At 34.1% G+C, this 25,739-nt stretch overlaps 1 protein-coding gene and 1 long non-coding RNA gene across 2 annotated transcripts in view; both read left to right on the top strand.

Annotated features, from left to right (window-relative positions):
- Positions 1-14,177, top strand: part of LOC122418153 (uncharacterized) — a 36,357-nt gene extending 22,180 nt beyond the window's left edge. Inside the window, exons 11-16 of the mRNA XM_043432216.1 lie at positions 729-858; positions 10,098-10,334; positions 10,794-11,144; positions 11,788-12,106; positions 12,302-12,596; positions 13,460-14,177. Of these exons, the coding sequence (XP_043288151.1) occupies positions 729-858; positions 10,098-10,334; positions 10,794-11,144; positions 11,788-12,106; positions 12,302-12,596; positions 13,460-13,646 (1,519 nt within the window). The 3' untranslated portion in view covers positions 13,647-14,177. The remainder of the gene's footprint in view (positions 1-728; positions 859-10,097; positions 10,335-10,793; positions 11,145-11,787; positions 12,107-12,301; positions 12,597-13,459) is intronic.
- A 3,775-nt stretch (positions 14,178-17,952) lies between these two features.
- Positions 17,953-22,933, top strand: LOC122418167 (uncharacterized). The gene is made up of 2 exons (XR_006262456.1): positions 17,953-18,048; positions 21,609-22,933. It is a non-coding gene; the product is annotated as an uncharacterized lncRNA (long non-coding RNA).
- The last annotated feature ends 2,806 nt before the right edge of the window (positions 22,934-25,739 follow it).

The following is a 25,739-nucleotide window of genomic DNA, read 5'->3' as shown; positions in this document are numbered from 1 at the left end:
TCAATTTTTAAATGAACTGACGGAAATCGTTGCAATAAACAGATTAATTTGTTCATCCGGATGCTGCTAATTTGTTGTACCAATTTTTTGTATTTGTAAATAATGTTTTTGAAATAGAAACTTTTAACTCCTAGGAGTTAAAAGTGGTGTTTTTCGTACGCCTCACCTCTCATTTACTTCAACAGTCGGTAAAACACCTACTTTCCGTACCGCCGGCACGCTCAAAAAAGCTCGGAAACGTGGTTTGGTTATATAAAATATCGTGTGCATTTCGGAGGCAGGCTCTTTTAACGCTTCGCGTGATATTTTCAGTACTCGGCGTTAAAAGATCCACTTTGCCTCCTTGATACACAATGTACAATTAATCCAACTAACTGATCTAAATAACAAACTGCGAACAATTAACCGCAAATGTTATTTGCAAATAAAAAATATTACGAAGGTGACTTCAATATTTGATAAATTTATATTCACGTATATTGCATATTTCAGTCGTATGGGTTTGTTAACTACTCGATTTGTTCGTCACATCTTCGAATTAAAATATAGACGTGTGTGTTTTCATTCGAGTCTCCGGGACATACTGACTCTTTTCTCGTCCTCCTTCTGGATTGATGAGTTTGATCAATCACCAAAAAATTCTCATGAATATTTTTTCCTAGAGAGTGTGCAGTAACTCATATACATTTTAATTTTTCTTCGGTAACAAACGTCGATTTCATTCACAGGAACGATTGGTTGGCTCATTCCTTAATGGCGTCTCACCAAGCAATGAAAAACATGATTATTTCACCGAGAATGGGAACTTGTGGAAGTCTGATTAAAATCGAACCTAGTGTTGTTCATTCAACGTCTTACGTAAGTTGAAAATAAAAATTAAGACAATGGTACCGATCAAAATTCTGCTGGCTGTTCATGCATATTGAGTCCGAAAGACTTAAAAAACTCAACTATGTTATAGTTTTTATAAAATTAAGCCTATTCACATTATTTTTTCAATTATTTCTTCATTATTATTTCTTTGTTATTTACCCATCGTGCCCGAAAGTCTTTAGCTAGTGTCCAAAAACGAAGCCTCGCGAAAGGGTACCGTCGTCAAACAATATTTACGGATCGCGAATCAAAATTAAAAGTTCCCCCATTTTTTTAGCATTGAAAAAACTGTTGTCCTCATTATTATTGGTACCGCTCTACTAATTTTTATGAAGCAATATTGTTACGTCCCCGTAGAAGATTTTGAATTAGATTTTGAATTAGTAAGGGGGGGTACGCGACACGTTATTGACTCTTCTTTCGGGTCAAGACACTCAAGTCCTTTACCCAGATACGAGAGCCACGTCTGTTGAGTATGGGAGCGCAAGAATGATGTTTTTTTTTGTGAGTTAGGTTGATTTAGACCCCGAAGGCATGCAGATGAGCCCTTTTGAGGTGATGCGATGAGGTTTGGTTTGAATAAAAGAGTACTCACTAGATTTTTCTTTCTAGGTTACTTGCTGTGATTCTTTATTAGAAGGTACTGGTTGTTCCCTCTTGAGTTCCGATACAATGGTCCGAGTTCGAAGCGTCGTCGTAGGTTTAGAGCAATTACAAATGCTCGCGCCGAGTTAGATTAAAATAGTTATTATTTTATTTAACTTATTGCGTGATATATTTTGGAAATCCCCTTTAGGTCTATGACTGATTGCCATTGTTCGCATAAGAATTTTTTTTATTTTTATAACGTTGTTTAACGCACAGGAGAAATTTTCCCTCAAAAAAACTCCGTGGTGGACGCAAAAACACTTAGGCGTGACGCTTGGAGTGAGCGCGGAGAATCCTGTGCTGAGATCTACCAATGGGCATTCCAAGATTCCTTGTAAGAATGTGCCCTGCTCTTTTCCAAAAATATACATCCGTTCGGCAGTCCTACTTAAGGCCCTTAATTGGTTGATTCCCTGGCGGTAGGAGAGGCTTCCCTCCTGCCAACCCAATCCATGGGGGTGATTAGATTCCCGCAATTCGTCTGGTGCTCGTGGATACTCTTCAGGTGGTTGTAACATCCAACAATCCATATGATTCCCTGTTAGTGATATTATTGCTATTTCTTTCAGAACAACATGCCTTGAATTGATTATGAAGTATCCTACATCAACTGCGTATAGCTGTCCCGTAGCCATTTCTGTACAATACAAAAAAGAAAGTAAACGTTGTGCTTTAGTAGGAAGCGATTCTATTCATCACTGCTGCTATCACTTAAATCTATAGGAGATAAGCGAAGTCTGTTCGGGTGTATCACTCGAGTTTCTTTTCCCACTATAATTTTTATATTTCCATCTCTTTTAACTTCGATAACCTTGTGTGGTCCAGTGTAATGATCTCCAAATTTTCCTTGCTTCTGCCCTTTTTGTAGAAATACCGCATCTCCTAGATTAAATTCTTGCGGTTTTGATTTTCGGTCGTAATATTTTTTTGATCGTTCCTTTGCTATAATTAGATTTTCTTTCGCGACTTTTTGAACGTTATGTAGTGTGGTAGCTAGTTCAGTTAAATAATCTCCGTAAGTTCGATATTCTTCTTCAGGTTCTTGGTTAAATGATGGTTGTCGGGCAAATTTTCCGAATACTAATTCGTATAGGGTGTGTTTTGTTCCTTCATGGACGCTAGTGTTATATGAGAATGTTGCTAATTCAAGCCATTCGTCCCATTCATTGTCTTTATTAATGAATTGTTTTAAATATTCTACCAATGAGCGATGCGATCTTTCTAAAGACCCGTTAGATTGAGGATGATATACGGTTGTTCGACATTGTTTTATCTTAAATTTCTTTGCCACTTCTTTCATTAGGTTACTCAAAAAGTTTGCTCCTTGATCTGTTAGTATTACCTTGGGTGATCCGAAAATGTAAATGAAATTTTTGATTAATGCATGAGCAATGTTAGTCGATGTGGCTTTTCTCAAAGGTATTGCAAAACAAAATTTCGTAAGTAAATCTTGAATAGTTAATATGTATTCACGTCCTTTTCTTGTTGTAGGTAAAGGTCCCACTATATCCATAGCTATTTTGTCGAATGCGGAGTCAGGTGTATCTGTAATTATCATTGGTTGTTTTGTTTTTAGGCGCACTAATTTCTTTAAATGACATTTTATACATCGATTTATAAATTGTTGCACGTCTTCTTTCATATTTTCCCAATAATATAGTTGGCGAATTCGATTATACGTTTTAGTTACTCCTTTGTGTCCTCCTATTGCAGAATTATGAGCTTCTTCCATTATTTCTTCACGAATATCTTTGTTTGGATATTTCACGTCTCCTCGACAAATTGTCAGCTTAGTTGAAAGATGTTCCATACCTTTACGGATAAATTTAATCACTTTTTCTCAGCTAGTGCCATTAATTTCTTTTGTTTTAGCTATACTGATTGTAGGAAGTCGTAGTTTCCTCAAATCTTTCCCAACTTTTTCACAGACCTCTAACATTGAACGTTGATCTAATGTTTCTCCATTTTTACCTTCAATTATGATTGCTACATGAAATTTTGAATTACTTTTTTGTATTTTGATTTCGCCTAATTTTGCTTTTGGAAATTTTGGTAATGCTCGTCGCTCGAAGAGTCCTGTCGATCCATCGTCGCAAGGTTCCCCTGATTCCGAGATGAAATATAAGTAATTGTCTTTTCTCATGAATCCTATTCTCCTATTTCTGCTGGATTACCTTTTCCTTTCGAGGAAACAGGTAATAGCTCTTCTTGAATATCTTCATCTTCAGTGTCGTTGTTGGAACTAGATTCCATGGATTCATCAATTTGATCAAAATAGTATTCCTCGGATTCGTCACCAGGCAAAATCATGTCTTCTTCATATATTACATTTTTCGTCGGTTCTTCTGTTTCAGCTTGTTCATCATTTACTATTTCTCCTTGCATGTTCTCTTGTCTTTTGGTCGGTTTACTTTTTAATTGTTTAAATACTCGTTTTGCAGCTCTCTTGACTGGTTCTGCGATTTTTGATCCAATGCTGTCTTTTGCACTTCTCAGTCTTCTGGCTATCGATTGTTCATCGCTCTTTCCTAGTTGAGCAATAGTTTCTTTTGCTTTTCTTTCCTTTTCTTTTGCTTCTTGAGCTCTTTTACTTCTTAACCTTGTAGCTATTGGGGAATCGTCAGTCTCTCTCCCTGAGATTTTTCCGTATCGGAAACTTGACTTTTCTCTTGGTGTATGGGATGAATTCGTTGCACGTGATCTTCAGTGGCCTTTGGATCGTATGGGTTTCATGATAATGCGTCGGCATTGATATTTGTTTTTCCAGCTTTATATACGACTTCATAATCGTACTCTTCTAGTCGTAAACGCCATCGGGTCAAACGCGATGTGGGGTTTTTTGAAGTGTGTAGCCAAACCAATGGTTTATGATTCGTTGCGAGTTTAAAGAGTCTACCATATAGATAGGGTCGAAATTGGGTGACTGCGTGTAAGATAGCGACAGCTTCTTTCTCATAAGCGCTGTATTTTTGCTCAGCATCATTGAGCATGCGTGAGGTGTATGCTATAGGTCGATCCTTTCCCAATGTCCCTTGACTAAGTATTCCTCCTACTGCATATCCTGAAGCGTCCGTAGTTACGATGAATTGTTAAGTAAAATCAGGGTATCGTAAAACTGGTAAGTGGTTTTGCAATTTGAGCAAAATTTTTTATAAATCTTCTGTAATATCCAGCAAGTCCAAGAAATTGTCGCACGTTTTTCACATTTTTAGGTTGTGGAAATGCTTTGACCGAAATTAATTTTGATGGGTCGGGTCGTAGTCCATCCTTACCGATTATATGTCCCAAGTACACTACTTCGGGTCGTAGAAATTCACACTTATCCGGTTGAAGTTTTAGTTGCGCAGCTCGCAATCGTTTCATTATTCGTTCGATTTTTAATTCATGTTCTTCCAGTGTTGAAGCGTATATTACTATGTCGTCTAAATATACGAATGCATCAGACTCCTGTATTCCCGTCAAAACTTGATTCATGAGTCGTTGAAATGTTGCAGGTGCATTTTTTAGTCCAAATGGCATTCTGGCAAATTCGTAGTGACCATAAGGTGTTGAAAAAGCGGTTTTATATTGATCTTCTGAATGCATCTGAATTTGATGGAATCCAGAAGCGAGATCAAAGGTTAAGAAATACATTGCTCCTCCCAATTGATCTAGTATTCCGTTAATAAGTGGTAATGGGTATGCATCCGTGATTGTTTTTTCGTTCAGGGCGCGATAATCCAAAACCATGCGCTATCGTTTGTTTCCTTTTGAATCTGCTTTCTTGGGTACAATCCATACAGGTGAATTGTACGGGGATTGAGATGGTTCTATTATTCCTCCATCTAATAATTCCTTGACTTGGCGATTGATTTCTTCTTTTAAGACGGGTGGATAACGATATTGTCGAGTCGTTATTGGTACATCATTTAGCGTCGGAATGCGATGTTGAATGGCATTTGTGGCCATTAGTTTTTCTCCTGGCAGATAATAGCGATCTTGAAATTCTTCTATATGACTGATAACACTTTCCCGTTCTTCCGTATTCAGATCATTTAGACGTAATAGATTTAGTATTTGCTGTGCTCGACTTTCACATGAGATAGTAGATTTATTTGAAATAGTAGAACGATTCTCATCGAGAATTCGTGTGTTGATTGAGAGAATTTGTGTTGAATTTGATAATCCTTCTTGAAGTTCAGATTTGTGTTTATCGTGATGTAGTAACTGTTGAAATGCATTAGCATTGCGCATAGATCCATCTTTCGACGGATACGAATCAATTTTTCCCTTCACTTGTCGTTTCAAAGGGGCAGATAAGAGCTCATACGGCTGTAGTTTTAAGACGGGTATTGCGGCTTCGATTTCTTCTTCCGTGGTGTTGATTAGATATAAATGTGCCTTCCCCTCGTTATTAGATACCAACGCATTTCCCAAATATATACCGTCCGATATATTTAGTTTAGGCAGGTATCCCTCCTTTACTTCTGGATTAGCTACACACACGTAGAACATTTTTCTAGTTCGTGCGGGAATAATTATGGTTTCGAGTTTAACAAATGGGATTTTATGTTTTTTCCATTTCAGACATTTCTCGGAGTAAGAAACATCAGCATGTTGCGTATTAAAAAATTCAGTCCCGATTAAACCATCGTCTTCGATAGGGAAATCATCCGCTACCAAGTGAAAAGTGATTATTGAATTTAGAATTCGGATTTCCACTCTTCCCAACGTATTGACGTAATTTTTCGTAATTCCACTGATTTTAATGATATCACTTTTATCGATTTCAACTTCTGGTGCTATTTAACGTTTTTTGATCAAATTTAATGCAGATCCCGTGTCTATCATTAACAAAGTCGATCCCACAAGATCTTGAGATTCGACGGACATTACTGGTACGTTACTTGTGCGATTTAGGAGTACGACGGCTACTCGTTGTAGTCATGCTGGGTCTTCACTTGTCTCTACATGCTTTATGCTTCGAACAAATGAGGTTCTTAACGGTTCGTTTTCACTGCGTAGATTGGGTTTTTGAGAATTTTGCGTCGGATAAAAACTTCTTTCGTTTGTATTTTGAAGGAACGGTGTTTGATTTTTATGGGCGTTCACGTATTCTCTTTTTCTACATTTTTCAATTAGATGTCCTGAATTTTTACAATATCAGCAGAAAATTGACGGACTGAATCCCGAATTATCAATGTCCTGTGTGGATTAATTGGTTCAAATTTAGGATTTTCTGGTGGGTTATCACTAGTTTCATAATTTGTATTAGGTTGCATGAAATTTCTTTGATATTGATTACGGCTCCGGTCGTTATTAAAATTTCTGTTTTGCGATGAAAAGCGTTTCTGATAGTTGTTGGAAGGGTTGGATTGTTCTTGGTTTTTAAATACCATACATTGATTAGCGACCTGTCCCTTTTGTAAGCACAATTGGCATATGGGCATTAGGGTGATGCAAAAAAAATCGATATTTTTTTTTCTCGGAGCTCCAACGAAAATCGTTAGTACATCAAAAAAAAGTAATTTTCCCAAAATTTCAGATTTTTAAAAAATTTTTTGGATAGTGCTCAAGCCACTTTTCCATATTTTCCTATTTTTTTCTCAAAAATCGCGAAGCAAAAATTTTTTTTTGCTTTCATAGCAGAAGTGTTAGTGCTCCATAGAATTATAAATCTAATACAATTTTTTCACTCTCAAAAAAAATTTAAAGGCTACCTCGCATAATTTATTTCTTCTTGTCTGTATATTTAGCTATAAATTATGAGATTAAAACACGTGGCGCTACAAATAACTATTCTTGTCATCCTTCCAAAAGAAAGGGTGAATGTACTTTGCAAAAACATAGTTATTCAAAATAACATGTTATAACAATGATTTTCGCATTTTCTCAAGTGATTGATTTCAATTTTCCTGTATTTTTCATAGACATAACCACTCTTATGCACGAAAACTTGCTAGGGCATCGTACAAAAATGATAACGTGCCAAACGAATCTGTGTTTTGCCAAATTCATTATTTCAAAGTCTGATATTTCACCGTAGAAAACGTTAAAATTTGGGAATTTTCTAATTTCTCGTGCGTTATAAAAACTAGTAAAATATTTTGACCGAATTCTGTTAGAAAAAAATGGAGACCAATGGATGCAAAATCGCAAATATTTATCATAAAGCTTCCAATATCGGTTTCGTAATCTTTACTGATAAAAAAAAAAAATTAAATTAACAAGATCGAAATAGGTCTATTGCACAAAGTTGCCTCCCTGTACAAACTCAAATAGTTATTGATTGTAAACAAAGAGTTCGGAACTAAACATTTTTGCGATTTCCCATTCATAAGCCTACATTTATTTTCTATTAAAATTCAGTCAAAATATTTTACTAATTTTTATAACAAATGGGAAAACTAGAACATTTCCAAAGTATAACGTCTTCTGCGGTGAAAAACATGACTTTGAAAAAGAGAATTTAAATTCAGCAAAACACAGCTTTATTTGATATGTTGTCATTTTTGTACGATGCCCTAGCAAGAAAAAAGTTTTCGTCAATAAAAATATATATCTGTATGAAAAATACAAGGAAATTGAAACCAATCGTTTGAGAAAACGCAAAAATATTTGTTATAACATGTGATTTTGAAAAACTATTTTTTTGCAAAGTACATTCACCCTTTCTTTTGGAAGGACGACAAGAATAGTTATCTGTAGCCACACGTTTTTTAATCTCATCATTTATAGCGAAATATACAGAAAAAAAGAAATAAATTATGCGAAGGAGCCATTTAATTTTTTTTGAGAGTTAACAAATTTTATTAGATTTATAATTCCATGGAGTACTAACACTTTCTGCTATGAAAGCAAAAAAAATTTTTACTTTGCGATTTTTGAAGAAAAAACCAGGAAAATATCGAAAAGTGGCTTGAGCACTATACAAAATTTTTTTTTAAAATCTGAAATTTTGGGAAAATTACTTTTTTTTGATGTATTAACGATTTTCTTTGGAGCTCCGAGAAAAAAAAATATCGATTTTTTTTGCATCACCCTAATGGACATATTTGACTGAATATGATGAATACGTTCTCTTGATTGGTACTGTGGTTTCGAATAGTTAGAGGATTTTGTCATTCTAAAATTCCGCAATGCGTCTTTTGCTTACAACTGTCGTTCGAGTTCAACTGCTTCTTTCATGGTTTTTTCAAAATTTTGGCCCTTTTTAATTCTAGCTTCCAATTCACTTTTCAAGCCACGAATAAAACATTCCGTTAAATCCTCGTTTAAATTTGCTATCATTTCTGCATTTAGTTCTACTCCCAGTTTCGTTTTATATGCTTCATGAATTTTGTTTCCTAGTTCTTTAGTGCGATTTGCGTACGACAAGGCGGATTCGTTTTCATTTTGAAAAATTCGTCCGAGTTCTCCGAGAAGTTGATTAACCGTTTTTGCTGGAGCATATAGGGTTTTCAAAAAGGTGGTGAATTTAGCCATTGTATCGAGTTCTACTCCGTGAACTGCGCGTCTAGCTTCGCCTCTTAATTTATTACGAAGAACGCGCGCAAGATTGGGTCGTGCATCTTCGGTTATCATTTGCTGTGCCTCTTCACATCCTTCGATAAAATGAGCCAATGGAATATTGTGCCCGTCAAAAATTGGAACGGCTTCGAGAGCATATTTGATTGAGACAGGAATATTAGCCATGTTAGAGTTTAAATCTTGAATTGCTTGTCTTAGTTGTAGATTTAATTGTTCTACTCGTTTTTCGAAGGAACGGATAGTGCTACGAGCGATTTTTAGTGCGTCTAAAAGATTTTGTTCGTCATCAAGAGGATTTTGGTCGTCGTCAAAATAATTTAGGAGATTTCTAACACTTGAGCTCGGTAGATTTGCTGCACCGAACGATTCTAATCCCCTTTCAGGAGTGTTTCCTGTTTGTTTAGTCTTTTCAATCTCTTTCTTGTTACTATAACGGTACCCTTTCGCGAAGCCTCGTTTTTGGATTTTAAGGAGGATGAATCACGAAATCAAAATAATCAGAATTTAATAAAATTTGGTGATAACATTCTTTGGCATCAAGTATACAAATACAATTTTTTTTCAAATTTTTTTGGTTATCGAATAATTGAGCGTTAAATCGAAGTTCTTATGCACGAGATGTATAACTGTATATATGTAAACCCTGTGCTTATACACGTGAACTTTAGTGTTCAAATACTCGAGGGCTATGTGGGAGAAAAATCTAAAAAAAATTTATATTGTCGTATATATTTTTAAAGAATGCATTTATGAAATTTTATTAAATTCTTCTCATTTTGGAACTCTTAATATTTTCAACATGGTTTAGCATGGCAACGTTGTATCGTCGCGATCTACCCTCCTTAATTAAAGATCTCCGGGCACGATGGGTAAAAAAAAAATTGCTCTAAAATGACGCACCCTATTGAAGATATAAAATCACAATTTCAATACAAAAAAAAAAACTCGAAAGCAGTGGAAAGCTGTTTTGTAGCAGGGAATGTGAGTTTAAACTTTTTCCTAATCGCTCGACTCCGGTAGCCTTCACACAGAAATGAAGTCTTTACTTTTTTGTGCTTTATTTGAAGGTGAACATCTCATTAAGAGCCAGTTACGAGGACGTGGATCACAAACTTTCCACTTATCATGAGTTACCCAGTGAAAAGTATAGTCTTAGTGGTAAAATTGACGTAGTTGCTGCCGCGACCAACAAAGTTGCACGTTCGTGGGATTTGAACATGAACGGTGACTTCAATCAGGGCCATTCCAATAATAGAATTAAACTTTCACTCACAAGAAGAACAGCCGATGAACCCAATTACAAGGTGAGTTTTCTTCAAAAGGTTTCAACTTTTTTTATTGGTTTAAATGATCATTGTGGAGTTAACGAATGATCCGTACTGCTGCATTGAGTAAAGAGCATCTCATCGCAGCTATTTGTAATACAATTTTTTTGGTTTTCATAACAGTTTTCATTCGTACAGTTAGAAGTAAATGACTTCTTATCGGAACAGCTCAGATCATTATCGTAAATATTTTCCATTTTGCAAAAGTAGTTTTAGAGAAAGATACGTTCACATTCAATATTTTATAATTACCATCTTCTCGATTGGACATTTATTTATAAATATTTAAAAATTGTATGCTCCATTCGCAATAATTCTCATTGGTACATTAATTCGTCGTTTATACGAGTCCCTAATCGTTTTTTATGCAAATTTTTCAATTCCATAAAATCATAAAAAGCATATTATTGATCCTCCATTTATGTTCATCGTGTGCAGATTTGTATAGAAGGTGTAAAATCATACACGGAAATGCCAGCGGATCCCCTTCAATTGGGCTCTACAGAAGAGAATACAGTCAGTAAACTGTCGATCATAGCAGGACCTACAGACACGGAAGAGTGTACACGTGACGATATTTTAATTAGGATGTTCATCAGGGGTTCACTGTCACAGGAGCAAAGAGACAAATACATCCATGAGTCCTCTAAGAGCGCTTGTAGCAACGATATCAAGAATCCGTTGTACAGAAGTCCCAAAAATTTGATACCCAAAACACTCAATTGTATCAATGAAGCGATACTTTACACGACGCTGAGAAACTACGACTTCGTAGTTACGCAACAAAAGGTACGTAGAGTCATAAAACGGCCAAAAATTTTATTTCATCACAATTGAAAATTCATCAGAGATTGAAAACCTGAAACAATAAAGCATGTTTAAGTATACATGTGAATTAATCTTTGATGATCAAAACTTCATGTAATCATCAATCTGGCATGCTTGAACGAAAAATTCTTCGACAAGTAATCAGATATTTTTTTTCCATTTACATGCATGGAATGATTTCCATAGTTTTTTTTTAAAGCATCAAAAATTTTTAGTAGGTTTCGTTATGTTTTGAGATTTCGCAAGTCCGATTTGGAAGATCATTTGTTAAAATTTACATTCATCTTTTTGACATTCCTAAAGAATTTGCATAAATACTTTTGTGTGGATTTGTGTAGAAAAATCAACTCCAGGTTTTACTGTATTTTTTTTTGTTTTTTATACTTGAGGCTGGTTTTCATCGCAATTACTACGCTTTCCGTACATAAGAATCTTTTTGGTTGAGAATACGTGGTTGCTTTGCAATGATAATTCAATAGTGGATAGAAAATTCTTATTCGAAAAGATATTCTTTTAACGAGAATAGTGCAACCCGCGTATTTCAACTGATTTGTAAATTAAAAAAAAAAAAATCTAAAATAAAATATAAACCATTCTATTGAAGGTGCCTCCGTTGCTGACGTCAACTCTGCAATATTTGGAAGATCTAGTTCGCACATATCTTGTTCCAAATCTTGAATACGCTGAGCAAAAATCCTCGTCCAGGGAATTGACAGGAAAAATTACTTATCCACTCGAAAAAGAGGAAGTTAACATTGAATTGGCTACTCCGGACCACCGTAGTTACGATTTCGTCGATGTGAAATTGGAGAACGAACGTTTCAATGGTTTCGGTCCTATTTTCCAGTCCCTTTGGAATCATCGCCTAGACAATACACGTTTCAGCATCGCCAGTCTTCTCGCATACACCGAGAAAAAATTGAGTGAGTTATGTTCCATTCATTCAAGAGTTTCCATTAAATAATAGTAATCGAAATTCATTTGTTATGAATAATAAATAGAATAATGAAAAAATGTTTATAATAACCTTCATTCAATGATTTGACTTATTTGGACTGAAAATTTTTTCTCGACTTGAATTCTAAAAAAGTTTTTAAATTTTCGACGTTTTTTCACAGAATTCTGTTCAGTTTATCCCAAAACGGTTATGACTGGAGACGAAAAAAATATTCCGTTCGAAATAACCGACGAATGGACTCTCGTTTCCGGCAACCAAGTGCACCAAAATTTTGCTATCTTCGCTAAAAAAATTGGCACAAATATGGGCCTTCAAATATTCATGAGAAATCACACCGTAGAAATGACTCCCGACACTACCGACCAAGTGCAAGTGTTTATCGATAGTCAAGTTGTGGAAAATTTGGAGAACGGCGTTGCTGTTCCTTCTGAGGACGGAAATGACTGGATTCTTAAGTGGGTTCACGTTTTTTCAACTTTTTTTCATTCGTTACAATAGTGGATAATCACTCGAAGTAGCACAGCAACGACAAAAAATTAAGAACAAAGTTCTAACGTTCTCTAAAATTCAATATTTTCGGCGTAACTCAGTCGCATTGATCATTAAGAGAAGTTTCCACGCGAGTTTTGGTAAATTTAAGGATGTAGATAAGTAGAAATCTCGCCATTGTGAATGCGAAAATAAGATAGCTGCAAATTTGCAAAATGAAATTCTCCGAAACGGTTTGACCAATTACAAAAAGGTTCTGACAGCAGATGTTGAAGAATTTCCCTTTCAAAAATTCGTTAGATGGTTGATGCATGCGTGAGATTCGCTGAACTGCATAATATTTTTTTTTCTAATGAATTGAATCGATTCGATTTGTTTTTCATTTAAATCAATGATGCATCTAGATAGAGTATTATTTATTTTTATTAGAGACTTATTGCAGCGTCTTGACGCCAAGTGTAAAAAAAAACGGACAAGACAAGTCAAGACGTACAACGTATCTATACTAGAGATTAGCCAATTTTCCCTGACTTATGTTTCAAATTTTTTTAGAAAAAACAAAAAATAACAATTTTCGGCGACAGCCGATTTATTTGGCGTAAAAAGTCATTTCTTTTTTGTCAACGAGTCACCGTTGATGTCGTAAAGAACCTGGTGCATTGTTAAAAAATTGTCAAAGAACTTATTGAAATAAAAAATAGAGAAGCGATAATCCACAAAAAAAAATTGAATTGAATTTTCTATTGGTATTATCGCGCGACGAGTTATTTAAACAGGCCAAACAAATATCCTAAAAACATTATGAAATTTTATACTTATTTATTTACAGAGTAACTAAAGACGGTGAGCACATCGTGACCAACCTGAATGAAATACCAATAGTCGCGATTTATGGTATTAATCATGTGGCTTTGGCGATTGACGTGGAGTTGCAAGGGCAAGTGAGCGGATTGTGCGGGCAACTGAACGGAACCCCAGCGAAAAAAATAACGAAGTCATCGAAAACAGATCTGTGATTTGGATGAAACGTATTAAGGATTTTTTTTCTGAACGTATTTAGTTCTCAAACTCGTAGTATTTTAGAAATTCTGTACAAAAATGTCAACCAAGTCACAGATGTCGAAAAAATAGCTGAAAAATGTCCGGTTTTTGAAATTTCTTTTGATCATTCTACAGAGACCTGCAAAGTTTGTGAATCTTCCCTTCTGAAATCCGAAAAGAAAATCATCCATGGAGAGATAAATTGATCAATCAAAATCTTATCCGTTGGTTTTCAACATTTTTATCTGATTATTAGAATAGCTGATTAATCATTCTATTAATTTGAAAAAAAAAAATCATTTTTTGTCCGTTTGGTTATTTGCAATTTTGGTGACTACGTCGATTTGAAAAATAGTATACGAATAGTAGAATTAGTAAAGAAAACCAGTGATAGATGAATTATTTTTATTACAAGAGATTGTATGATAATAAGCGATGAAAAAGTTTCCCGAAACATGTAAACCTCTCAAATCCTCAGGAAAAGTACAAAATCTTTTAAGAAAGAATTCTATATGATTTTTTAACTACTCTCTTGCTCCTTCTTCTGTTTCACCGGTATGAGAAAAAACTCAAGTATGATAACCTGTGTGAAAATTCAATTCGGGCGTTAGTAGACCTTGATTAAATTTCTCAACTCATTGAAGAGGGCCTTATTTGCGTGAAAACTCTATGTGGTCTTCGAAAAGACGGTCCCGCTCTTTAAATAAGGGTTTTTGAGAGGAAATGAGTTGATGCAGTTAATAAGGAACCTTAAAAGAAGCAGATATTATAGAAACGTAATAACGTGAAATTCATTTGGAAAATTTGTGAAAGCAACGAAGTTATTCAAATTAAAAATAGCTTTTGCGCAAGACATTCCCGGATTGTCGAACATTGGATTTATCTCGCGTCTTCAGAATAAAATTAGTTAAACACTCCAAGTTTAATTTATTTTTATTTTCATATATTTCAGTATTTTTGTAATAGGAATTCAAAAAAAATTTTACAATATAAATGTAAATTGACCATATACAAGAATAATTGTATTTATCTGTCGTGATATATAATCTGAAAATTCGTATCGTGATTTTTTGGATTATCAAAATCAATTAAAATCATTATGGATTATCAAATTAAAATTGGAACTGACTCGGATTTATTGTTCACAGTAAGAATTATATATACGTACGAAAATAATCTTCTCGGTTTGAAGTGAAAGTGAGATTAGAACATTTCTCAGGATAAGTAAGCCGAGAAACGTATCTCTAAAATCATCGGATTTTAACAAAAGTACTATCAAATAAACGCGAGAGCCATCGAACGCAGAAAGGTATCCGAATGTTAAGTTGATAGTTTTGGACACGAGATTCGTATTTCCTCTTTTTATGTGAACAACTAATACTGCGCAAATACACGAAAAACAGCGAAAACCTAAAAACCGTGCATACCGGTAAATGCGGTATCCACTAAATCTGGTAAATCCGATAAATCCGCGATAAATACTGCGAAATAACGCGAGAAAACGTGAAAAACCGCAAAAATATAAAAACGTTAATACAGAACGACTCTGCGGGTTTCGATCCACTGAGAATAAAAATTGTGTAGCAACTAAATGTCTTTAGTTGATATTTTTGTTGCTTAGGGTGGGGGTGAAAACTTTGAATCATAAATTGACCGAATGACAAGAATATCGAAATAAAAATTAACGTACGTTAGAATAAAGAAGAGCCATTTATTTGAACATTTTTAGATTCGAAAATAAAAATCACAAACACGGAAATTTCGAAATGAATCTGTATCGAAAGAAATATTCTCAAGTGCGTACAATTGCGAGCGTTAGAATTTCAAATCAACTCGCTCAAATCAAAACACTTTGGTCGAGTCACCATAAGTAAGACTAAAGAATATAAAGAGCGATAACAATTTCGAATTTAATAATAGCAACGGGCGAGTTTAACGAGCAATTTAAGTAGCGAGAGGCACAAAAGTCGAACGGTGAAATAGCGAACACTTCGGAAGCCACATTGCTATTCGATAAAACCAATAACCAATAGCCGGCGCCAGTAGTCGCTAGCTGATCGCGCTCGACGTGGCTTGCCTTTTAGCCAAAAAATGTACAGAATATAACTCTTGATTATCGAGTTTGTAAAATATGCAGATCATGTTTTTTTTTACAACTTAACGAATACAAATAGATCTTTTCTCTTATTTTCTCTTAAGTATTCTAGAGTTGATATATAAATTACACATGAAATCCAAAATTTTTTGAGTCGCTGATCACGAATTTGCTATTAGTTGTGCAAAATTAATTTGTTTAATCAATTTGTTTAAATAATCTTTGATAGAAAATCTACATTTTTCAAAATGGTTTCCAGAATCGTGATTTACGTGGAAAATTATAGAAAAACGTAATTAAAATTTGTTTAAAAAAAAGATTAAACAAATTACAAAAAATGAAAATTTTTCAAAATTGTTGATTCCGAAAAATAATGCATTGGTAATATGTTACCACGATTTGTTTTAAAATGTTATTTGAATCGTTTAAATAATCTGTTTAAAGAAAGTATGATAAAAACTTGAAATTTTTCAAAATTGTTTCTAGGCTTATGATCTTCGCGGGAAAATATGTTAGAATGATAGTGAAATTATTTTTTTGTTTAAAAAATTCAAATAATTTGTTTAAACAAATAGTGGCAACTATTGGAATATGAGCAAAAATAATCCATCAGCATAGTAATAAAACTTGATATTAAACAATACACATGAGAGCGTGCTCGCAGTCCTATAAGTTTGTTTACATAACGAATATACAGATCAAGAAAGAGGTCGACACGAGGCCCTTTGTCGTTAGAGTCAGAGTCACTTTTTCGACCACTGCAACGCTCAGTTAATCGATAGATCTCTTAGAGTAAAGTTCATTGAATAAAATATATAATTGCTCTGCTTAAACTTTGTGCCATTTATTTCGAAACCTGCTTCCATAATCCAATAGGTTATGGGCCCAGGCACATAATAAGATACATTTAAAAGTTTTACTTGAAAATAATGAATATTGATTTACGATAAAATAATCTACATTTATTGATGGTGAAATATTGGTCGTGGTAATTGAAACTATAGTGAAGTTCAAATAGTGATCATGATTGACGATATTGATAAAAAGACAAAAAGAAACATTACGCCGTTTAACGGTGAAAAATACAGTATATGAAAAATGCGAATGTTTGCTTTGATCGCGGAAGGAAATGCGTCATGTGTACTTAAAAGTGATCCATCAGAAAAAATGACAGAAGATTGGGAAAGTAAGGAAAGATTTGCGAAAGGTGCCATAATTGAACATTTGAGTGATTCCGCACTTGGACTCGCGAAAGACGATGATACCGCGCGTGAAATATTCATAAAATTAGATTCTCTATATGCAAGACAGAGTTTGGCATCTTAGCTGACTATAGAGAAGAAATTGATTACTCTCAGAAAATATTTCCTTGACAAAACATTTTATTCTATTTGTCACCGAAGTAAAACTACAAGAAACAAGTAAAATTGCTAGACTCCTTCTAACTATGCCGACAAGTTACGATCCAGTGACAACAGCAATTCAAACAATGGTCAATGATAAAGTGAATCTTACGTTTGTAAAAATAAGATTCCTAAACTATGAGATAAAAATATTAAATGAGAGAAACGACACAAGTGGGAAAGTGTTGCAAACAGAAGTTCAACATCAAGATAAATCACAAAAACAAAACAGAAATGGAAAAAAATTCAACAACCGTCGACAGAATTTTAAACAAGAATCAATTAATAAATTTACCCAAGGATCCAACTTTCATCAATATCAGCAAAACACGAAATACAAGAAAAATAATCACAACTTAAAAAATGATAATAATAAAAGGTGTGATTTCTGCGAACGAAGAAACCACGAGGAAAAAGATTGCTATTATAAACAAAGAAAGCAAAACTCGGAGGACCGTCAACGAACAATCCAGACAGTGCAATTTCAAGATACTGAAGGTTTCGGTTTCATGACTGGAGTTCGAGTGTCATCTAATAAGCCGATTGACACAGAAGATAAGTTGACTTTTATTCTTGATTCTGGAGCAACTCATCATTTGACTAATCGAGATGATGCCTTTTCGAAGGTATGGGATTTGCCAGTACCAGTGGAGATAACAGTGGCGAAGAAGAACGAAGTTATCATGGCGACGAAGAGAGGAACCATAGAAGTGACAACAGATCAGGGAATATCAGGAATCCTTGAGAACGTGCTATACGCTCCGGAAATTCCATATAACTTATTATCAGTACGACAAATTCAAAACTCTGGTATGACAGTTATTTTTCATAAAAATGGCAAAACATCCATTGAAAGAGGTGACAAAATCATCGCAAATGGTAAGTCAGTTTATAATTTGATATTTGTTGACTTAATCATTCACAAGAAAATGTGTAATAATGCAAATGCAAATTCAAGCACATGTAAACTTTGGCATGAGCGTTTAGGTCATATGGGCAAGTCAAAATTCCTAGAAATGAAAAGAAATAATTTGCTTTTCGATCGCAAAGAATTAGAAGCTATAAATCCCACGAATGACATTTGTGAAGCTTGTGTTTACGGAAAACAAGCACGTCTCAGTTTTTCAAAAGAAAAGGACAGATCACAACGAACGAGACAATTATTTGTCATTCATTCAGATGTGTGTGGACCAATCACACCTCCTACAATTGACGAGAGAAGATACTTCGTAACTTTCATAGATGAATTTACTCATTACACTGTTGTTTATTTATTGAGTCATAAATCCGATGTTTTAAAACGGTTTCAAGACTATGTTGCTAAAAATGAAGCACATTTCAATTTAAAAGTAGCTCACTTGTATTGTGATAATGGAAAAGAGTATCTTTCAATTGAATTTAAATCTTTCTGTACGGAGAAAGGGAATAGAATACCATTTAACAGTACTGTATACGCCTCAACAAAATTCCGTAGCAGAACGTATGAACAAGTCATTCACAGAGAAAGCACGTGCTATGATACATGGGGCAGAGTTGAGCAAAGAATTTTGGGGAGAAGCGATTTTAACCGCAGCTTATTTACTAAACTTTTGCCCGACAAAAGCTCTTCCAGCAAACAAGATCCCGTACGAACTGTGGTACAATAAAAAGAGCCAAGCGTCAATCATTTAAAGATTTTCGGTAGTACCGTGTATGTTCATGATAAAAATCGAAAGAGTAAATTCGATAAACGTTCATTCAAAGGAATACTTATAGGCTATGAGACAAATGGCTATAAAGTACTGAACACAGAAACAAATAAATTTATCATTGCTCGCGATGTTATTTTTGATTAAATAAATTTCAAAAATTCGCGTCCTCTCGTACAAAGTAAAGGGATTGAAAAGGAAAATTCCAATATTGAAAAACAAGTCAAAAAATCCGATCTTAACGAAAATTCTAGTATCATTAAAAGGCAAAAACTAGAAATTGGCCAAAATTCTGAAACAAATGAAAGGGAAGAGAGTGAAATTAACAAATCTGATTATCAAACAGATAAAGTTAATAAAGCGTCATTCGAAGACGAAACTATCTCTCAAGAAAGTCCGAAAAGGAACGAACTACGACGAAGTGTACGTCTTAAAAACATGCCTACTATTTCTTATAATGAAGAGCATTGTTCCTATATAAGTGCACAGTCGACCGTTTCTGACATTCCCAAAACATTTGAAGAAATTAAAAATTGGGGTGATAGACTTGAGTGGGAGAAAGCAATGGAAGATGAAATTGCTTCCCTTATACAAAATAAAACTTGGGATATAGTGACCTGTGCGACTAATAAAAATATTATAGGTTCCACATGGGTATTCGTAATAAAAAATGATATTTATAGAAACTTAACAAAATATAAAGCAAGACTTGTAGGTTTTAGTCAACAATATTTATCAGACTACAATGAGACGTTCGCACCTGTAGCTAGAATTACGATGTTTCGAGTTCTCGTAGCTTTTGCAAATCAAAACAATTTATTAATTCATCAGATGGATGTAAAAACAGCCTTTTTCGAATGGTCTATTAAAAGAGGAAATATACATGCAAGTGCCAGAAGGAATGAAAATCGATAAAAATCGTGTTTGTAAACTAAATAAAGCCATATATGGTTTGAAGCTATCAGCTCGGTGCTGGTTTCAACATTTTGATAAAATTATCAAAGAACAAGGATTCAAGAATTCCTCAGTAGACTATTGTTTATATTTTCTTGACAGAGGTCATATAAACAAAAACATTTATGTCATTTTGTACGTTGATGACATTTTGATAATTACATTCGAAGAAAACAGAATGAAAAATTTCAAACGATATTTAATGAATCAATTCTCAATGGTAGACATGAACGAAGCAAAGTTTTTCTTGGGAATAAATATTGAAAGAAAGAACAATACAATGACTCTAAATCAAAGTGCATATCTCGAAAGAGTTCTAAAAAAATTCAACATGAATAATTGCAATGCAATTAGTACTCCTTTACCAGTAAAATTAGATTACACTGCATTGAATTCAGAGGTGACTTACGAAGTACCATGTAAAAATCTCATAGGATGTTTGATGTATGCAATATTGTGTACGCGACCTGATTTAAGCTTAGCTCTCAATTTGCTATCAAGATTCCAAAACAAAAATAATCAGGAATTATGGCAATGCTTGAAAAGAGTTTTAAGATATGTTAAAGGATCACTGAAACTGAAATTGATTTATAAAAGAAATTATTACAAAGATATGCTGACTGGGTTTGTCGATTCCGATTGGGCAGGCAATGAACTTGATCGTAAAAGTTGTGAGAGATGATTTAAATTCGCGTCCATCGCCTCGACGATCGGCGACGGTTCGTTGATCATCGAGATTTCTCCCCACTTTCTTCCCCACGCCCAAACATCACCGATGACCAGGGGATCAAATATTCGAGAGCTCTCTTGCTCCGGGACCGTCGAAGGAACATCACCTCAATCAGCGATCAACCAGAGATCCATCCATTCAATCAATCGGGTGTATTGGGTCTGGCCACTCCAATATTCATTGGATTCCGGATCGATTTCTTCGACGTTTACTCCAAATTACGTTGTACGATCTCTCCCGAGGTTTCCGGAGTAAAAGAACCAACGAGGGATTCGCCCAACACAAGAATATCTCGAGATAAGTACAATTCCGAGTGAATTTTTTATTTTAAGTTGATTATTGTCTTTCGAAGTATTTATTGAAATTTGCTGACGAATGATCAATGCCCATGATCACGTATGAAGTGTGTGAGTGCGTTAGTGTGTATGTATGCGAGAGTTTGATCGTACTGCGAGCGACCAAGCGCTTATGCTTATATGCTTATCGACTAATTCGTAGATTTCTCCTCGAACTCCAAAACATCCGTTTTCGGGCTATTGTGTAATTGTTTTTTTTTTATTTTCGTCCACATTTTTGAGTGCAATTGGATACTTATCTAAATTCACAGATATCGATAGTTTTATTCTCTCTCTATCATCATTTTTTTTGTGAAATAAATATAATTACTTTCTGTTCAACATTCATGTGATCCCGTTGAAAATTCATTTGCCTCTGCGAATAATATCTAATCATTACAAAGTACATCTGGATTTTTATTCAAATTATTTGATTAAAATACTATATCTTGGAATACGAGAAGACAAAATTCAGTTGCTGCATCCTCTACAAAAGCCTCTACATGGCTCTCTATGAAGGAGTGAAAGAAGCGTGTTGGTTAAAATTTTTATTAATTAGTATTCATTTTGATATGCCCTCTCCAATCGTCATTTATGAAGACAATAATGGGTGTATTGCAATAGCCAACAACCCTACGGATCATAAACGATCAAAGCATATCGATGTAAAATATCACTTTTCAAGAGAAAAGGTTGAACAGAAGGTAATAACTCTGAAATATATTCCAACAGGTCAACAACTAGCGGATGTATTTACGAAACCACTACCAGCAGTGCAGTTCATGAAAATCCGTAAACAAATAGGCCTGGAAGAAATCTAATCTTAGCATACATGTTATACAATAATGTTAATCATTACTGGTCTGATTGGGTTTTTATTTATTACCACTGGAAAAATATTCTACGAACCGTGCGCGCGATTTTAAAGGGCTGAAAAAAGGTTGATAAACGGCCAACTTCAAAAATATGTACCGGATTGAAAAAAAATTGAAAAAGGTTTTATTAAAGCGCAAATTAAAGCGACATATTTCCCCTTTAAAATGTCGTGCGCAAAAATTCGATATCTCGTTTTTTGATAAAACAATTCAACTTTTGGTGCATCAAGAAATTTCAACGAGCGCCCCCAAACTTTTGGCCGGTAGTGTATAATCTACAATTGCATACTCGAATATTTAAACATTACCACGCTCCTTTCAATACACAGCCTCTCAAGTGTACTTGATTTATGAAAAATCGCTGTTTTGAAACAGCTGGGAATTTTTTTTTCCTACGAATAAAATGGCTTGAAATTTTCAGGCAATGTACCTCATTCTAAACCCAAACAAGACTGAAAATTTTTAGAATGGGTTTTAGCTGGTTTGGTTTATGGCTTAGTTTTGGCTTGGTTTATGGCCTTATCAATGACTTTTTTAATTTCACATAATGAATTTACTTTAATTTTGTATCAAGTTGTAACGAGAACGATATACGCATAGAGAGAGAAAGAAAGAGATGAGTAGAGAGAGATAGAGGTGCGCAAGGAGGGGAGCCGAAATCTGACGAAGTACCCAGCGTTTCAAATTTGAGGAGAAACATGCGATCTTGGAATCTGGTATTTAGTAGTCGATTGGCCATCTACGAGAGCGCACGAAAATTACAAGGGCGCTCGTGCAAGCAAAATTTCAAATTGAAACAAAACAAAGGAACAATTTGTCCATCCTTCTCTCAATTCATCGGGACCCGTCTTAGATCAAGCTGACATCAACGATCTGTCAAAGGATTTGGAGTCCATGGGAGGACATTTTGTTCGTCTTTCAAAGAATTGAAATCCTCATCGATATACCATCGTCCTGCATATATTCAAGAGGGCAATTTACCGTCGACATCGAACGCAAAACGCAGGTTGTTACATCCATCCATCTCTCTCTCTCTCTCGATAGATCATTAATTTATGAAAAAATAAGAATTAGCCAATGTAACTGGAAATAAGCGATTATCGTACAGAAAAGCAAAGGTGTTAATAGTACCAGATCGAATGAAAAATGTTAGTTAATAAATAATGAATCTGTTTATCATTAGTCCTATTGTGCCATTATTTCTATATTTACGCATGTTTATTCTCGCTTGTCCGAATAAATAGAAAATTGTTACAAAGTTGAATTAAAAACATGAAAAAAATGTGGAGCGTGTGCAACCACACGCCATTGAAGTGAATCCCCATTAAATCCCGATGAACAAAATATGATAAAATTCTGAATATGCGATGTGTTTTCATATGAAGTATTAAAGAAGTCGTGTGGAAATTTCACAACAATGAAGAAGCTCGTTACTATAAAATTGACACCATGTCAAGAACCATTTTTGAAAAAATTGAAAAAATATTAATCAATAAACTTAGTTTGATTTCCGCTAATTTTAGTATATTGCAAATATTAAAAAATGTAAAGGTCAAAAAAAAATTGTCACAAAGTTCGATCACTTTCCCTTAAGACTACATTCAATTTGTTAATTTTAATGGTTCAATAATGAGCTTATTCATTGTCGTGAAAATTTTATCATCTCTTGCATTTGGGGATTCAACATCTTTAATTAACGGGCGGAAATAATTTGTCGCGTCAGCAAAATGCATATCCTCTACGTTCTGTTATATTTTTATTTCAACTTGACACAAAATTAGAGTAAGTTCATTACGTGCAATAAAAAAGTCACTGATAATACCATAAACGTGAAAAAAAAACGGAAAACTGGAACATCTCCAAATTGTGGATTCCTTCCTATGGATATAACTTGGTTTTTCATTATGGAAATCAGTATCGTAGGCTAACAGAATAAGATAGTCAAAATTCTGCGGTGGTCGGTGCTCCAGAACACACCTTTAGCGGGGATTCGAATCGTGGAAGAACCTAAGACTTTCCTTATGAATATGATCAAGTTTTTTATTTCGAGAATTATTTTTGTTGGCTGACAGAAAATAGTACCCCAAATTCTGCGGTAGTCGGTGCTCCAGAACGTATTTTGTATTTTAAGGGGTTACCCCGTGTGACAACCTGATTTTTTGGGGTTTACTCGCGATTTTTTTGTGGCGAGGAAAATAAAAATAATCTTTTAAAATTTGAAGTGGTTATTTATTGATATTTCAAATCCATGAGAGAATTTTTCAACCCTGAAACCTTATCTCAACCCGGAACGAACTTTTCGATGAAACTTAGCGTGTCGTTCTTTTTCGACCTCAAATTTTCTATTATTTTGTACCTATACTGAACAAAGTCGTTCCTAATTTTTTAAGATTTTTTCCTCAATGCATCTGATCACAATAAACTTTTCAAATTTTTGTACAATTCTTTTGTAAACACGCATAACTTCTCCAATAACAAAGATATCAAAATAAAATAGTAGGTGATTTTTTCGTCTTGAGATGTAGTTTTATAAAAAAAAAAAACCAAAAAACAAAAAAAATAACACAACGAAATTTTATACTTTTTTTCAGTTTTCAATCAAAAATATTTTTTTCTCCAAACTTTGACCTCTTTAATTTTTTTTTAAATTCACCACGTTTTTATGGACCCTTTTACACATGCACAAAAATTTTCTTTTTTTTCAATTTCTTACCACGTGTCAAACAAAGAAGCGTGTTTCCTCCTTGAATGGACAACGCAAGTAGAGTGATTTGATTCCAAATTATTCTAATTGTATATTGGTTTGAACACATTGAAATCGCTACGGGGCAAAGTTTCCTGACAAAAGTCCAGAAAAGTTGAATGAAATTTGAACAGAGAAAAAAGTTATATTTTTTTTATTTTTAATTCATTAGAATTTCATCACATTATTTTCCAAAATTTTTTTATCCTAAAATATTTCCTCTCGGAGTTGATAAATTGATTCGGGTTTTTCGTGAACTATGGAGTCGTGTTAGAATATCTAAAGTAAAGAAAATTCATTTTTATGTTTGAATTTTTCATTTATAAATATCTTGAAAACCTTATTGATAAAATCGTGGAAAAAAATTTGATAAAATTCTAATAAATTGAAAAAGACCTAGAAATGAAACTTTTTTTCTGTCAAAATTTCATACAAAGGATCCCATCGTTTTCGAGTTACGATATTCAATGTATACTTGAGGTTATAGTACTTGAAAAATGATGAAGAAAGAAATTTCTGAACAAAATCATTCAAAAAATTTCAGTGCCAAAACAATAGCAAACGCAACTTTTTTTATTTTTAAAATATCTTGTGAAATCTAATAGTTCTCGCGGTACGCGAGAGTTTTGAAAATTTTTCTTCTTTTGGTAAAAACGTGATAATTCTGCAAAGAATAATCGTAATAAATTTTTCCAATTACAAAATTGAAGCCGAGAACCTTCGAGGACTCGCTCGTAGAATTGAGGACAAAGAATTGTATATAGAAAGGAAACAAAAAAAGCGAAAAGAATGGACTTTTTCGAAAGGACATAATAACCACACAAAAGGTCGTAGACATAGGACATTGAAAAAAACCAAAATGAAGCGGAATGTCTCTTCTCTAATACTTGCGTTGTCCATTCAAGGAGGAAACACGCTTCTTTGTTTTACACGTGGTAAAAATTTTTTAAAAAAGTAACAAATTATGAATATGACAAGCTAAAAAAATTTCTGCATGTGTCAAGAGGTCCATTAAAACGTGGTGAATTGAAAAAAAGTATGAAAATTCGTTTTGTTATTTTTTTATTCATAAAACTACAACTCAAGACGAAAAAATCACTTACTATCTTATTTCGATATCTTTGGAATTGAAGAAGTAATGTGTGTTTACAAAAAAATTGTACATGTTTTGTGTATACCACAATCTTTTAATTCCTCTTCTGGTGGTTCGTCAACAGGAAATCTCAATTTTTCTTGTGACGTTGA

The sequence above is a fragment of the Venturia canescens genome, chromosome 11, assembly GCF_019457755.1.
Source record: "Venturia canescens isolate UGA chromosome 11, ASM1945775v1, whole genome shotgun sequence".
In the NCBI taxonomy this organism is placed as follows: domain Eukaryota; kingdom Metazoa; phylum Arthropoda; class Insecta; order Hymenoptera; family Ichneumonidae; genus Venturia; species Venturia canescens.
The sequence above is the reverse complement of the archived record's forward strand: the minus strand, read 5'-3'. Positions and strand labels throughout refer to the sequence as shown.